We start from the raw sequence: 14,189 nt of genomic DNA on the forward strand, positions 1-14,189 counted from the left end.
GACTTCCCAAGCCTTGGCCATGGCACACAGAGCTGGCTGAAGGAGCTGGGCAAACATGGACATGGTTTGAACCATGTTTGGCCAGGGTTGAACCCTGCTGCTGAGGCAGAGCAGAGGAGATGGGAACATCCCCTGTGGTTCCCAGGAAAGCCCCTCAGGGCTCTTCCCTCCTCCCTTGGAGGTTTCAGTGCTCTGTTAATTGCCATCAATGGCAGCAAAAGAGGCAGGAGGTGCCCACCTGGACCTGGGTTAAACTGCACTGAGGGAAGGGCTGTGCTGGCACTGCAGGACCTGCCTTGCAAATCACCTGCAACAACATGTGCCGTCCTGGTCACCTCTTCTCAAAAATGATAGTGCAAAATTAATTAGAATTAATTAATCAGAAAAGGGTAATAAGGGTGATTAGGCACCTGGGGAAAAGAAAAAAAATATTCCTGAAGAGCAATCGCAGCACCATGATTGCCTTGGAAGGTGGCGAGCAAGTGGGAGCAGGAGGGAGGGTGTGCAGGGAAACAAATGGGCTGGAGAGAGGGGTCTGGGGGTGTTTTCTGTCTCCTCACACAAGGAATCACTGAGTGACAAGACTGAAACCCGTCAGAGGAAAAGCATTTCCCAGCAGCAGTGGCCACGGGGAGGCAGCTGAGCCCAGGAAGGCACGGGCGGCTCTGCGGCGGGGCTGGAGCTGGGGCTGCTGCTGCTGCTGCTGCTGCTGCTGCTCGTTTTTGCAGATTTGGCTTTGCACAAACTGGCCCCAAGCTTGGAGCTGTCTCCAGCAGAGAGTGGGACTCAATGCTGGGACCCTCATCCCCAGCTGGGCTCAGAAACATGGCAAGCTCAGGGACACTCACTTTAGTTTTCCTCTTAATTTTCAGCCACACTCTGTTACCTTAATGAAATTAATAACAATAACAATGTAAAATCAAAGGAAACGTTTGCAAACAAGATCTGCCCCTGAGCTAAGGCAACTCCTGCAGGTTTCCTTGTAACCTGAGGGGCCAAAGCAGAGCCCCAGCCCCTGGAGGGGATGGGAGCACAATTCCCTTCCTGCCATCACGAAGGGTTTTGGCAATAGGGGAGGATGGAGGAGGTGGCTGGGGCTTAATGGAAAGAGCCTTCAGGAGCCCCAGTGCAACTCAGTGAAATAAAGCATAAAAGTGCCTTTTGTTGGGGAAGCAAAGGCAGCAAATACTGCAGACACCATGGAAGGTACATGGCATGGATGGCAGGCGCCCATTGCCTGCTTGAAAACACAGGTGACAACTGGAGCGATGCAATGGCTGCTGGCAGCTCTGGTGAGGGGAAAAGTGGTGGGTTTGGGTCATTCAGGTGCCTGTGCATGGGGACACTCACCCCCATGCACCTCCCAAACACCCCTCCTGCCTGTGGGCAGCAAGGTGCCACCACCCTGTGCTGAGTGTCCCCTCCCTGGTGACAAAGAGCCTTGTTTCCCTAAAACATGAAAACCAAACTGCAAAAAGCAGTGTTTTTGTGCATAGAGATGCTCCTACTGTGTCCCTGCTCTGCAGTTGACTAAACACACACTCCTGGTGTCAGCACTGAGCCCCAGCTCAGGTCACTGCTGTCCCCAGCACACTCAGCTCCTTTCACAGGGACTCAGGGGACCTGGGGGCCCAAAAACTGTCCCAGGCTGCTGTTTGCTTGCCCAAAGGTGGGGACTTTATTTCTGCATATGTCTCATGGCAAGGCGCTCTATCCCTAAGGCCACATCCTGGTTGTGCCATGGATTTCTGGATGGCCATGGGCTGAGCAGCTCCATTTTGGGGACAGCAAGGCCTTGTTTGGGCCATTAGGACATTTTGGGAGAGGCAGGTGCTGGGGATGGCCCTGCTCCCCCTGTGCCCATGCAGCTCTGCCCCTCTGGCCACTGCCCTCTGACAGCTTTGGGTGCCTTCAAGCAGATTTTGTCCCTACAGGTTTTGTGAAATTCAGTTTCTGGGGAAGATGAGGGAAGGACTCGGGTCATATTAGACAGCAGAGAATCCACACCAGCCTCCATTCCCCACAGAAACAGCTGTAGCCAACCCAGCCTTGTCACTGTCACTGTCCCCACAGCAATCCTCTTCCTTGGGCACCCCCAGGCCCCGTTACCCCTGTCCTGCTGGGGTGGGGTGAGACCCCAAAGGGGAAGGTGTGAGCTGTGCTGAGGAGGGGACAGAGCTGTGCTGAGCCCTCAGCCCTGAGCGCCCCGCGCTGGCCCGGCGGGAGCGGGCAGGGGAGGGCACCGGGAGCTGGGGACACCCGGAGCGGAGGGGACAGTGCCCGAACCGGACATCTCTACAGGACGGGGCTTGTGAGGGGCCAGTGCTGGGGGTGTCAGTCGGTACCGGGCAGTGTCGGTACCGGGTGTGTCGGTGCCGGGTTCTGTGGGTGTCGGGCTCTGTCGATACCGGGTGTTCGGTGCCGGGCTCTGTCGGTGCCGGCTGTATCGTTACCGGTGTTCGGTGCCGGGGCCCGAGCGGGTCCCGCTCCCCCTCAGGACGCTCCGAAGTTCCCGGGGCGCAACGGCGGGACAACAGCGCCCCCTGGCAGCCAGGACGGGACACGGCGGGAGGGAACGGGACGGGACCGGGACAAGGACCGGGACAAGGACAACGGCGGGACAGGACCGGGTCAGGAGCAGGAGCCGGGACGGGGACACGCGGGCAGCCCGGACCATGACACCCCCGCGGCTACTTGTTCTAGTGACTCTGGGTCCCGTCACCCCAGTGCCAGTCGGCCGGGCTCCCGTGGTAACCTGCCCCTCAAGAACCAAGGGATACCACCGGGCTCCCCTTGGGCTGCCCGGTCAGCCCCAGTCCTCCCCCGCCTGTTCCAGTCCGTCCCAGACCGTCGCAGTCCGGCCCGGTCCGTCCCGCCACTGAGCACCCCCGGCCCGCAGCGCCCCCGCGCGGGCAGCAGTGGGAGAGCAGGGCAGGTCCCGTCCGTGATGTCACCGTGACGTCACCGCCACGCCGCCGCCTGGTTGGTCCCCGCGGCCGGCCGTGCCGTGGGGGGGGCAGCGCGCGGCCGCCGCCGGAGGTAACGGGCGGGCCCGGGGGTCGCGGCCCGAGGGAGCGGCGGGAGCGGCGGCACCGGCACCCCCGGCACCCCCGGCACGCCTCTCCAGGGGCCGCGGCCGCGGGGGGGGCCGGGAGGGGCCGGCGGAGCTGCCCGGGCCGGAGCCGGGGTAGGGCTGCCGCCGGCGGCCCGCGGGGTCCGCAGCGCCGCGGGCCCAGAGCGCGGGGGGGGCCCGGCCCCTGTGGGCGGGAGGCGAAAGGGCCGGGCCGGGCCTTGCACCGGGGAACCGCCCCCTCGTACCGCACGGGGCTGCTGTAACCCCCCGGCCCGGGATGGTATCCCCATGGCGGCACAGCCACAGCCCCTCGGCCTGGGGACCCCCGGCCCTGCCGCTCCCGGCCTGCCCGCCGTCCCGGGGCTCGGGGTGACCCCTCCACGCCGTGTGACCTTCCCCCCGCGGCTGCAGCGTCCATGGGGCGAGTCCCGGCGTTCACCTACCCGCACTTCCGCGGGCCCCGGCCGCGTTTCAGGGCTCGGGTTCAGGTTTAGGTTCGGGTTAGGGGGTCTGGGTGCTCTCTGCCTCTGCTGGTAGCCTGAGACACCTGAAAAATGAGTCAGCGGGGACTCACCAAGCCAAACCCAGGCCTAGGAATGGGGTCACTGCCGGGAGGGTGAGCCTGAGTCCCAGCCCGTGAGATCGGACAGGAGCACTGCTCAAATTGGAGCACAGACAGGAGCACTGAAGGACAACCCTCCATGCACCCGTGGCTCAGCCTCTGAGCTAAGGGGCAGCAGCAGCTCCTGTCCCCAGCCTCCCTGGGAGTGTGTCTGTGGGGCTGGGGTGTCCCTTACCTATGGTTTCCTAGGGCCTTGGTCACACTTACAGGACTAGAGGGATGATTTGGCACTTAAATCCCATCTTCTCTGCTCCTAGATCACAGCGTAGAGCAGCTCCTGGCACCACTGAGCCAAACTGGATTTCCACCAGTGACCTGTAAGTTGAGATGCCATGTCCCTCTTTCCTGTCCCTAGGCTGTTTGAGGCCACGTGGGGCCACCAAACCTGTCTAAGCTGCCATAGAAAAGGTTTTGTGTCTAATGGGGTATTTGCCAGCAAATTCAAGCCATGAACTCTATATATTTCTTTATTTTGTAAAGGTGTTTGAAGTCCTTGAATTTACCCTTTGGCCACCTTAAATCTAGTTTCTAATCCCCAGCGCAGTTAATCAAATCCATAGTGGTTTGAATTATGAGATGCCTGGGGGGGATTTATAGCTTGTATTGCTGATTATACCTTGACTTTATTATATTGCAAATATCTAACTTATGGTCATGGCTCAGATTTACAATCCTCAGGTAGGTGCTCAGGATAACTTTTAGCAACTCGAGGTGTAATTGGAGGTGACTGATGGGTTGTCGCCACACATAAACATGGAATCTGTAAAATATTAAGACAGGAAAAATGAGAGGCAGAATAGGTGAAAAGGATGGGTCAGCCTTAAAATATAATTGTATAATTGCATGTATTGCTGAGCAGGGCTCTGCCATGCCTGTTCTGGCTGAGGCATCTGCCCAAGGAGGGGTTTTGGGCTTGTTGATCTCCAGAAAATACCGGGATTTAGATCTTTGTTCCTTCTTGCTCTCAGCTGAAGGCTTTTGTAGTTTGCAGTAGCCCTGGGGAGGAAAAGGGGTGATAAACAGAGTGGGGTGCTGGCAGAGCTGACTCACTCCTCGCTGGTTTGGGTTCTCCCATGCCAGGGGAGCAGTGAGTCCCGTGTGGGCCCTCGGCCAGCATGACCAGCGAGGTGGTGGAGAACGAGTTCGAGTTTTACTCCAAGGCAGAGAAGTACTGGAAGGATGTGCCCGCCACGGTGGATGGCATGCTGGGGGGCTACGGCCACATCTCCAGCATCGACATCAACAGCTCCAGGAAGTTCCTGCAGAGGTTTCTGCGGGTAGGTGGCACAGTTTGTTGTGTTCCTAAAACCCTCCTCCCAGCGTGGAGCTGGGCTCTTCCCCCTGAATTGCCCCATGGGATCCTCTGTGTGGCTGCCCCGTTTCTCCTCGGTGGCTGCCTCGCAGTGGGGCTCACCCCTCACGGTGGCTGTTGCAGGATGGCCCCAACCGGACGGGGACAACCCGAGCTCTGGACTGCGGGGCTGGCATCGGCCGGATCACCAAGCGGCTGCTGCTGCCCCTCTTCAAGACAGTGGACATGGTGGATGTGACAGAGGACTTCCTCACCAAGGCCAAGAGCTACCTGGGCGAGGAGGGCAGGCGGGTGCGCAACTACTTCTGCTGCGGCCTCCAGGACTTCAGCCCTGAGCCCAACTCCTACGATGTCATCTGGATCCAGTGGGTCATCGGTGAGGGTCACTGCTTGTGGGGCCTTTCCAGCCTGTCCCTTTCTCTTGAGGGACAGGTGTCCTATGCACCTTCATGCAGCCTGAGGTCTGCCTGGATGGGTGGGGGCCTGGGGTGGGCAGCTGTCCCCCAGCCCATGGAGGGGCCCTGCACTTTTTACCCCAAGCCCTCAGAGGCCAGAGCAGAGGAGTGGGTTGGATGGAGTTGAGTAGTGAGACACAAGCTGGACATCCCCAAGCTAAAGCTTTCCCTGCAGATGTCTCAAGTATTTGGTTCTGGAGGGATCCCAAATGCAGCTTCTGTGTTTCCTCCCCTTGGTCACCCTCTAACCCCTGCTCTGCCCCTCCAGGACATCTCACGGACAACCACCTCTCTGACTTCCTGAAACGCTGCCGTGCCGGCCTGCGGCCCAACGGCATCGTGGTCATCAAGGACAACATGGCCCAGGAGGGTGTGATCATGGACGATGTGGACAGCAGCGTCTGCAGGGACCTGGACGTGGTCCATAAGATCATCCGCAGAGCTGGGCTGCACCTCCTGGCTGAGGAGCGCCAGGAGAACTTTCCTGATGAGATCTACCACGTGTACACCTTTGCCATGAGATGAGGGCAGCGGGAGAAGGTCTCTCCCGTGTCGTGACTGCCCTTCCAGGGGCCGGTGACAAGGACGGGACTTTGTCTTCCAAGTTGCTGCTGTTTGTGAAAAGAGGTGTTTGCCAAATACATTTTCCTGCTGTTGCACTTCTGCACGTGAGGTCTGTCGGGTGCATGTTGGCTCTGTGCCACCCTCAGGGGCTCTGGTCATGAGCAGGAGGGTCTCCAGTGCATGAGGTGACCCATGGGCAGCTGCAGGTTGCTGACTGCAGTGCACAGGGCCCTGCTCATGAACAGGAGCTTGGGGCACCTTTGGCATGGACTGGGCTCCGTTCCTTGCATGGGGGTTTGATCCTTTCCTGCTGCTCAGCAATGAGCTGGGTAAGGCAAAGGGGAGCAGCCTCAGCTCTGTCCCCGTGGTGGTGTGGGGAGGCGACACCAGGTTCTGGGGCTTTGAAGTGGCCTCACCTTTTAACCCCTGAGCAGGTCTCTTACCTGGGCAGCAAAAAGGGAGGGAGGTGTGTGTGACCCTGAGTCCCTCACATCCTCCTGCAGGGATGGGAGTATCCCAGACAAAGCCCTGCAACCCTGGGAGTGCACTGGGGTGGTCTGAGCTGCTCCCAGACCCATCCAGCCTGTCACCTCCAGCTCCATTGCTGTGACACTGTGCTCCCCCAGCACCCCACACCTTCACCTGGCTTTGAACATCCCCATCTCCTCTTTGGCCATGTTCCCTTCATGTACCAAGTCTGGCCTCTGGCCCAAGGTGGCCAACACTGGCACAGCAGCGTGCCAGGGGTGAGCCCAGGTGCAGAGCTGGCTGCAGCTCGACCCTCCAGCCATCCCCCCATTCCTGTCCTTCCCCCCACCTCTCCTAAGGAAAAACAAGCCCCTGCTGTTATTACAGAAGGCCTCGTTTAATAGTTCAGTTCCCATTCCAGACAGCAGTGCAGAATTTGATCACATTACTGGGTTTTTTAAGCACCAGTTCATCAGGACACACAGTTCCAGTTCCAAATGCCAGTGAATCCCAGATCCACCTGATAAAACTGTCTTTAACCATAATGGATTTTTCCTCTTCATCTACTGCATCCATCCCCCATGAAAAACAGTACAAACCAACAAAACTGTGTGGGGCTCAGCTCTGTGGCCAGCCTTTGGCATGTCACAAGGAAGCAGGTGCCTGGAAAGGGGAGCCAGGCAGCTGTGGCAGGGCTGGAACCTGAGCCCTCCAAGTGCAGCAATTCCTTCTGGGAAGGAGGCACTGGAGAGTAAGAACCTGGGAGTGGTCACCAAGGGAAAGAGCCAAGGAATGGGGAAGGAGGCACAAGGCACTCATCTGCTGACTGCCTGTTCCTCATCCTTGCACAGAGATGTTAGGAAACATCCCTTTGTGTGTTTTGCAGCCCAGTAACCCTGAGATGTCCTTGGTGGAGGTTTCTCTGTGCCAGAATGGGGAGCAGAAGCTCAGTCAGCCCCATTTCACTCCCATCCCCAGGGTCAGAAGCCCACACTGAGCAAGGAAGGCATCCACACCCACAGGATGATGCTGGACCTGCTTCCACCACCAGGACCAGAGGCAGGAAAGCCAGAACATCTCTTCCCAGCACCCTGAGGCATCTCTCAGCTCCACTGGACACCTAAGGCACTGCATCACCCACCCATGGCAGGGCTGGGAGAGGGGACAGGCTGCCTGTCCAGTCAAGCCCCAAGCCTTTGCTCAACCTCCCTCCAAACCAGCCCCAGTATCCAGCTCCCCATGCCCAGGAGCTCTGCCTGCCTCCCCATGACATGCCCCAGAGGAACGAGACCTTCACAAACCCAGGTGTGATGTTGTGCCCAGAAAAACACCCCCAGAATGCCACAGAGAGGGACTCCATGGGCAGCACCTCTCGCTGCAGAGAAAACTGTCTCAGAGCAGAGCTGTGGTGGCTGTGGAGGGAGCACACAGAGGCACTGCCAGGCTCACAGGTCCTCGTGGCCAGCAGCAGTGTGGTCAATGAGCAGGTACCACTTGAGCCTGTCTGGGAGAGGCAGAGCTTTGATTTTGTCACCCACAGGCCACGGTTTGAGGCGCTGCCGGATGAACACCCTGCACAGGTGTTTCAGTGCCTGCGGCGAGCCCTCCATCTGCTTCACAGAGCAGAACAGAGTCTGGACCTTCTCCCGGTGGAACCTACAGCTGCTGGTGTTGACCTCAAAATTGCTGGGCAGCTGGATGGCTTGTGAACTGGCCATCATGAGCTCCAGCAGAGTCTGAGCCTTCTGCATGAGGTCTGAGGTAAAGGTTTCATCGTTGAAGCGGCTGAAGTGCCAGCAGAGGTGCTCAAAGGTGATGTGGAAGCCGGACCAGCACGAGGGACCGTGCAGGGAGCAGTTGTAGGCAGCACCTGACTCCAGCAAGAGGCGCAGCAGGGGGAAATAGTCTTTGAAGCTTTTGAAGCAGAAGTGTGTGAGGGACTCCGAGGCTGGGCACTGGCTGGGGTTGGCACCGTGGGCCAGCAGCAGCTGCGTGACGCGGAAGCAGAAGCGCTCGATGGCCTCGGCCTCCTCCTCGGTGTAGCTGTACGCCATCTCTCCCAGCAGGTAGATGACATAGGTGAAGACAGTGTCACCATCTCTGGTGGCAGCCCTGACATCTGCGCCTGCAGGAAGGGACAGAGAGTGTAACTGACACTGCAGAGCGTGAGGCCAGGCCAGGCCAGCACCAGCTCCAGCACCCCTGGGCTTTACTCTGACTCCACAAAGGAGTCAGGAGGGCAGTGCCTGGTGCTGCACAAAGAATCAGCCAGCCCAGAAAGGGGAGGAAGTTTTCTTTACCTCCTTCCAGCAGGAGACGGATGCTGTCGGTGTTGTGGATCTGGCCACTGTCACTGCTGGCCAGGGCATGCAGCAGTGCTGTCTTCCCTGCAATGGAGCAATCAGTCAGTCATAGGACAACAGGGTGACACCCCAAAAGGCAGGAAGGAAAACAATCCACCCCACCCACCAGACAGCCAAACGCAGGGAGTGACAACCCTGCTTCTGGCAGAGGCTCCCACTGTCCCCATGATGGTGCCCAGCTGTGGGCACAGTCACAGGCACACGTGCAGGGCTGGTGGGTACATGTGCCATGGCAGGGTGAGTTTTAGAGCAAGTGGGCACCAGAGGATGACAGAGGCACAGCCCCACCCCACCTCCCCTGCACACAGCTGGGTTCAGCCCTTTTCACACAGCCAGCACACCAGGGGAAACCCCGAGTGCAGGGAGGTTCTGCCAGCTTCCTCCCAACTCCCAAACCCGACTGAGAGCAGGGAGCAGGTGCAGCAGCCAATGTCCCCAGCCCTGTGCCCTGCCCACCCTCAGCTGGGGGAGCTGGGTGGGGTGCACAGACCGTTCTTGTCAGCAGCGTTGACGTCGGCCCCCAGCTGCAGCAGCCGCTCCAGGCATGGCAACCGCTCGGGCTCCTCGCTGGCCAGGTCCAGGGGACTGCTCTCATGGATCTGCACAACAGATAAAAACTGTTAAAAAACACTGGCACATCCTGAAGACTGTGAATGTCTGCAGGGAGTCGCTGCTGGGGCTTTATCTTGGCCAAGAGTCTCTCCAGCGTCCCCCCACACTGCTCCAAGGCAGGGGCTCAGCTCAGCCTGCCCTGCCTCAGCAGCAGAGCAGGGACAGCGGGCACAGGGATGTGCCAAGGGGAGCAGCACAGGGAGGAGGGGAGCAGGAGGGCTGTCCCTCCCTCACAGCAGAGCAGCTCAGGCTGGGGGCTCAGCCAGCAGCGGGGCCGTACCCGGTCCCTGCGGTTGATGTCGGCGCCGTGCTGCACCAGGAGCTCCACCACGTCCGGCTGGTTGCGCAGCACCGCCACGTGCAGGGGCGTGTAGTACGTCACTGGGTCTGAGGAGGAAAACAGTCAGAGAGAACGAAAAGGCCCCAGAGCCTGCCAAGAGTGGAAGGGGACAGCTGGGGAGGGGCCTGGGAGCACAGTGATGCCTGGATCCTGGGTCCTGCTGCTCCAATGGCTCCATCCTGCCAAAAGCCCTGGAGTCCCTGGTGTCCCTCAGTCCATCCAAGGCACACCCACACTGCTCCAGCAAGGAGCAGGAGTGTCTGAGCTGGTAGCACTTCCTCTTTCTGCCCCAGCTATCCCCCCCTCCCCAGGCAGCTTCTGATCTGCTGGTTCCTCGTGGCCCAGCCCCCTTCCCAGCAGCCTCACCTTCAAAGCTGAGGTCAGCACCAAATTCCAGGAGGATTTCTGCAGCTGGGACGAGCCCCAGCTCGGTGACCTTCAGCAGAGCATAGCTCACACCTTCCTGATAAAACGGGGAGTGGGTCTCCCTCTCCAGGACTCTTCTCACAGCTGAGAGCTGGCTGTTGTCACTGTCCAGGCAGGCAGAGCTTGAGACACACAAAAACCCAGCAGTTACTCAGTGACCATAGCACAGGTGTGCAAGGGTCAAAGTGGCACCAGGGACGAAGGAAAATCCCTGGTCTTCCCTCTGGTCCTGTAGCCAGTGGGTCTGTGATCCACTGGCTGTGGGGTTACACAGCACCCTCAGGGCCTCAGCTGAGCCCCAGTTTAGGCTTTGTTGCCAGGGGTCAGTCAGAAAGGGCCTTTCCTGGGGAGCCCCCATAGCTCCTGTGTTTACCCTGCTCCACCTCCCTGTTCCGAAAGAATAGAGGGTCTGTGGGATGAACTGCTCCCCACTGAGGGCTGTCCAAGCCAATGTTGCCCAACCTCCCTGAGCTCCAACCACCCCCCAAAACACCCCAGGGTGTTCAGCCCCCTGTGTTACCTCTCCAGAGAGCTCTGCCCTTCGGTTTCAGGCGTGGCCAGCAGCCCCAGGAGCTCATCCACCAGGGGCTGGTACTCCAGGACGATCCTGCGGAAGCCGTGCAAGAAAGGCATCGTGCCCTGCCCGTGCACCCCCTCCCGGGGGCCTGCAGCACAGCACCACTGTCCTCTCGAGGGGCTTCTTCCTCCTTTCAAAACAAACAAGGCTTTCAGCAGGTCTGAACGTAGGAAAAAACACAGCCTCCCCCTCCTTATATAAAAGCAGCCCAACCCAGCGCAGGGATCTCCTCCCACACACCGATCTGGTGTCTCCAAATTATCTCCTGCACACAGAGCTGCACACTGCGGTTATCTGGGCACAGCCAGGAAGGGTACAAAGCCCCGGGGCCAGGAGCTCTCTTTTTGTGTGTCCCAAGCCCCGCCTGCCTGGACAATGCCAGGAGCCCCACAGGCTGGGGATGCTCCAGTGCCGCGGGGGTCTGGCACCAGCAAAGCAAATGCCTGGATTCTATGGGAGAGGGGCTGGAGCCACCCCAGGGACACCGAGCCCACAGACCCCTCTAAATCTCCCTGCATCTACGGGGAGCAAAGGCCAGGAGCCTCCAGACCCCTGCAGGAGGAAAAACGAGATAACGAACACCCCTGCCTAAAGATCTCCAAAACATACATCTTCCTTTCCTTATCGTTCTTTACTTAAGTTAAACAGTACAATTAAAATAAGCTAATAAATAATAAGGCTAATTTGTTTTTTCTGTTCGTTTTACAATGCTTTAAAGTCGGAATATTTTTGTTATTATGAGCATGTGGGTGTAAATAAATAAATAAATAAGGGTATGCACCACTCCTGGCAGGTTGAGTGGGTTGCATCCATACATTTTTAGATGCACTAAACAAACTCATCACACCTTTCTCTGAGGGGACAGATCAGGCTATAGCGGGGGGGGGGAAAAAACCCCAAACGAGTCCATAAACCTCGGTTCATTTTCACAAATAAACGCTCACAAATTGCAGTGCAAGCCCCGCCGGCGGCCCCGAGCTCCCCGAGCAGCGCGGGCAGGGCAGGGAGGCCCCCGCACCGCCCTCCCCTCACGGCTCAGCCCCGGCCCCGCCGCCCCTCACCTGCCCGGGCACCGCCACCGGAACCGGAATGGGAACTCCGCGATCCGGAGGGGGCGGGGCCTCACGGGGGGTGTGGTCTCGGAATGAGGGTGTGGCCAAACGAGGCGTGGCCGAATCGGTGGGTGTGGTCTCGATGTGAGGGTGTGGCCACATGGGGCGTGGCCTAACATGAGAGCGTGGTCTCACCAGAAGGCACGGCCTCATAAAGCGGCACAGCGTGTGGGTGTGGCCTCTATGGGTGTGGCCTCTATGGGGCGTGGCCTTGGCGGGCGCGGCCAGCAGGGGGCAGCACGTGGCCGCGCGCGGGAGGGGGGAACCCCCCCGGTGTCCCCCCCTCTGTCCCCCCCGGAGCGTCCCCTCTCTCACGGGTGTGACACCCCGAGTATCCCCTGCCCCGGTGTCCTCCCCCTCCCAGGTGTCTCTTCCTGCCCCGACTGTCCCCTCCCCGCCATGTGTTCCCCCCATGTGTCCCCCCCTGGGTGTCCCCCTTTTCCCCGCTGTTCCCCAGTCCCTCTGCAGGACCCGCCCATGCCGGGTGGCTTTGCCGGCAGCTGGCACTCAGCGGCTGCCGCCTCCCCGGGGCTCGGGGTGACTCCGGTGCCGCTGCCCGGACCCTCCCCTGCTGGAAGAGCTACCAGGGGAAACATTAGCCCGGGATTTATTGGTGCTATTATCATAATCATCATTATTTTTATTATTATTCTGGCGGGATCCGCCAGCGCGGGGAGCTCTGGAGAGCGGCAATAACTGAAGCCGCCTTGGGTTTCCTATTTACGTATTTATTTTATTCCGGTGGAGCGCTTCCAGATTCCAGCAGGCAGCCGTGGCCCCGGGGCAGAGGGGGCGAGGAAGCCGCGCCGGCTGGGCATTTTTCTGACATTCTGTCACGGTCCCCCCTATTTCCCACCCTTCCTTTCCCCACACAAATTGGGGTGCCAACATGGGGGACCCCGATGCTTGCAGCCCCTGGACCCCAAGACCACCTTCAGGGCTCTTTGTAGGGTGGCTGGTGGCCCCGGTGCCACCGGGACTTGGTGCTGGGCGGTGGCACCTCGATGGGCAGCTGGCCTGGGTGGGTTTGGGGGTGCCATCCCCGTGTTTGCCTGAGTAGGGGTGGGAATATCCCCGTCCAGCCCTGGGCAGGGAGCAGAGAGGCTGAGCAGCAAGGAGGAGTGAGGGACAGTGGGGATTTGTCCCTGTGCATAGAGGGCTCAGCTGGCTTCAAACCTGAGCAGTGGGGCTGCAGGGACCCCCCTTTGGGTGGGCTGGGCAGCTGAGACCCTCACTCCAGTCCTAGGTAAAGCCAGTCCTCGGCCCCTCTGCATTCCCAGTAAAGCCCAAACCCTCCATAGTCCAAGAAAACCCTGGAGCCCCCACAATTGTAGAGGGAGTAGCAGACACAAACCCCATCCCTGTCTGTGTGGCACTGATGGGGACCCTGCAGGTCTTGCCCTCCACAGACACCATTTTGGGGAGAAATCACTGCCCCTTTCCTGCTGTTGGCTGGGAAAGGAGAGCTGACCAGGCAGGGTCACCCCAGTGCCACCTGTGACCCCAGCCATGCTGTCCCTGAGGATGAGAGGGGACACTGGGCTGCCCCAAATGTGCCATGTCAGCCCCAATGTGCTTTTCAGGAGCCCCTCAGAGGCTTTGCCCCCACCCTGGTCACCCCCAGCTTGAAAGGAGGCTTTGGTGGGACCAAACCTGGCTCCAAACCATCCCTGGAAGGTGACAAACCAGGAGAGCCACGGGCTGAGCCCTTCCCTTGCCACCAGTGAGTCCATGCAGGTGGGATTCCTCCCCTGCCATGAGCACAGCACAGCACACAGACCCCAGGGAAGGGATCCCCAGCCCCACATTTCCTGGGAGCAGAGGTTTTGCAAGCAGGGCCATGGCTGGATGGGGTGTTGGAGTGCCTGGCTGGGGTAACAGCACCAGGCTGGGGTGTTGGAGTGCAATAACAGCTCCAGGCTGGGGTATTTGAATTCCTGGCTGGGGTAATAACACCAGGCTGGGGTATTTGGTTGCCTGGCTGGGGTATTTGGGTGCCTGGCTGCAATAACAGCACCAGGATGGGGTATTTGGGTGCCTGGCTGGGGTAACAGCACCAGGATGGGGTATTTGAATTCCTGGCTGGGGTAACAGCCCCGGGCTCTGCCCCTTCCTCCCCGTGGCCTTGGCGGGGCGGGCTCGGAAGAATGCAGAGTTGGCCATCCATCCATCAGGGAGACACAGCAACAGCCAGCCGAAGAAAGAGGGGCATTTTAGGAGGAAAGCCAGGGAAATTTGATCATTAAGAAATCCTCCTGGCTGTCT

General features: G+C 59.4%; 2 protein-coding genes across 3 annotated transcripts; one reads left to right on the forward strand and one right to left on the reverse strand.

Annotated features, from left to right (window-relative positions):
* The first annotated feature begins 2,940 nt into the window (after positions 1-2,940).
* Positions 2,941-6,121, forward strand: NTMT1 (N-terminal Xaa-Pro-Lys N-methyltransferase 1). 2 transcript variants are annotated; one of them, XM_074556110.1, is made up of 5 exons: positions 2,941-3,039; positions 3,953-4,012; positions 4,776-4,972; positions 5,131-5,383; positions 5,731-6,121. In XM_074556110.1, the coding sequence occupies exons 3-5, from the start codon at positions 4,811-4,813 to the stop codon at positions 5,985-5,987; spliced, it is 672 nt and encodes a 223-aa protein (XP_074412211.1). In that variant the 5' UTR covers positions 2,941-3,039; positions 3,953-4,012; positions 4,776-4,810; the 3' UTR covers positions 5,988-6,121. The 2 variants fall into 2 exon arrangements, with proteins under 2 accessions (XP_074412211.1, XP_074412212.1); XM_074556111.1 differs by lacking the exon at positions 2,941-3,039 and adding an exon at positions 3,040-3,187.
* A 751-nt stretch (positions 6,122-6,872) lies between these two features.
* On the reverse strand, positions 6,873-12,032 carry ASB6 (ankyrin repeat and SOCS box containing 6). Its single transcript, XM_074556109.1, has 7 exons — positions 11,874-12,032; positions 10,756-10,942; positions 10,176-10,357; positions 9,750-9,856; positions 9,348-9,456; positions 8,795-8,881; positions 6,873-8,619 (listed from the first exon to the last, which is right to left on the reverse strand). Exons 2-7 carry the CDS (start codon positions 10,866-10,868, stop codon positions 7,940-7,942), a joined length of 1,278 nt encoding a protein of 425 aa, XP_074412210.1. The 5' UTR covers positions 10,869-10,942; positions 11,874-12,032; the 3' UTR covers positions 6,873-7,939.
* Positions 12,033-14,189: the final 2,157 nt, after the last annotated feature.

The sequence above is a fragment of the Zonotrichia albicollis genome, chromosome 21, assembly GCF_047830755.1.
Source record: "Zonotrichia albicollis isolate bZonAlb1 chromosome 21, bZonAlb1.hap1, whole genome shotgun sequence".
Taxonomy (NCBI): Eukaryota; Metazoa; Chordata; class Aves; order Passeriformes; family Passerellidae; genus Zonotrichia; species Zonotrichia albicollis.

Bases quoted from the DNA above. Each gene is read 5' to 3' on its own strand.
- ASB6 (XM_074556109.1), bottom strand. From the start codon at position 10,868: ATGCCTTTCTTGCACGGCTTCCGCAGGATCGTCCTGGAGTACCAGCCC. The intron at 10,358-10,755 runs GTAACACAGGGG...GTGTGTCTCAAG, and splicing joins GGGCAGAGCTCTCTGGAGAG to CTCTGCCTGCCTGGACAGTG. The intron at 9,457-9,749 runs GTACGGCCCCGC...TCTGTTGTGCAG, and splicing joins ACATCAACCGCAGGGACCGG to ATCCATGAGAGCAGTCCCCT.
- NTMT1 (XM_074556110.1), top strand. From the start codon at position 4,811: ATGACCAGCGAGGTGGTGGAGAACGAGTTCGAGTTTTACTCCAAGGCA. The intron at 4,973-5,130 runs GTAGGTGGCACA...TGGCTGTTGCAG, and splicing joins TCCTGCAGAGGTTTCTGCGG to GATGGCCCCAACCGGACGGG. The intron at 5,384-5,730 runs GTGAGGGTCACT...CTGCCCCTCCAG, and splicing joins CTGGATCCAGTGGGTCATCG to GACATCTCACGGACAACCAC.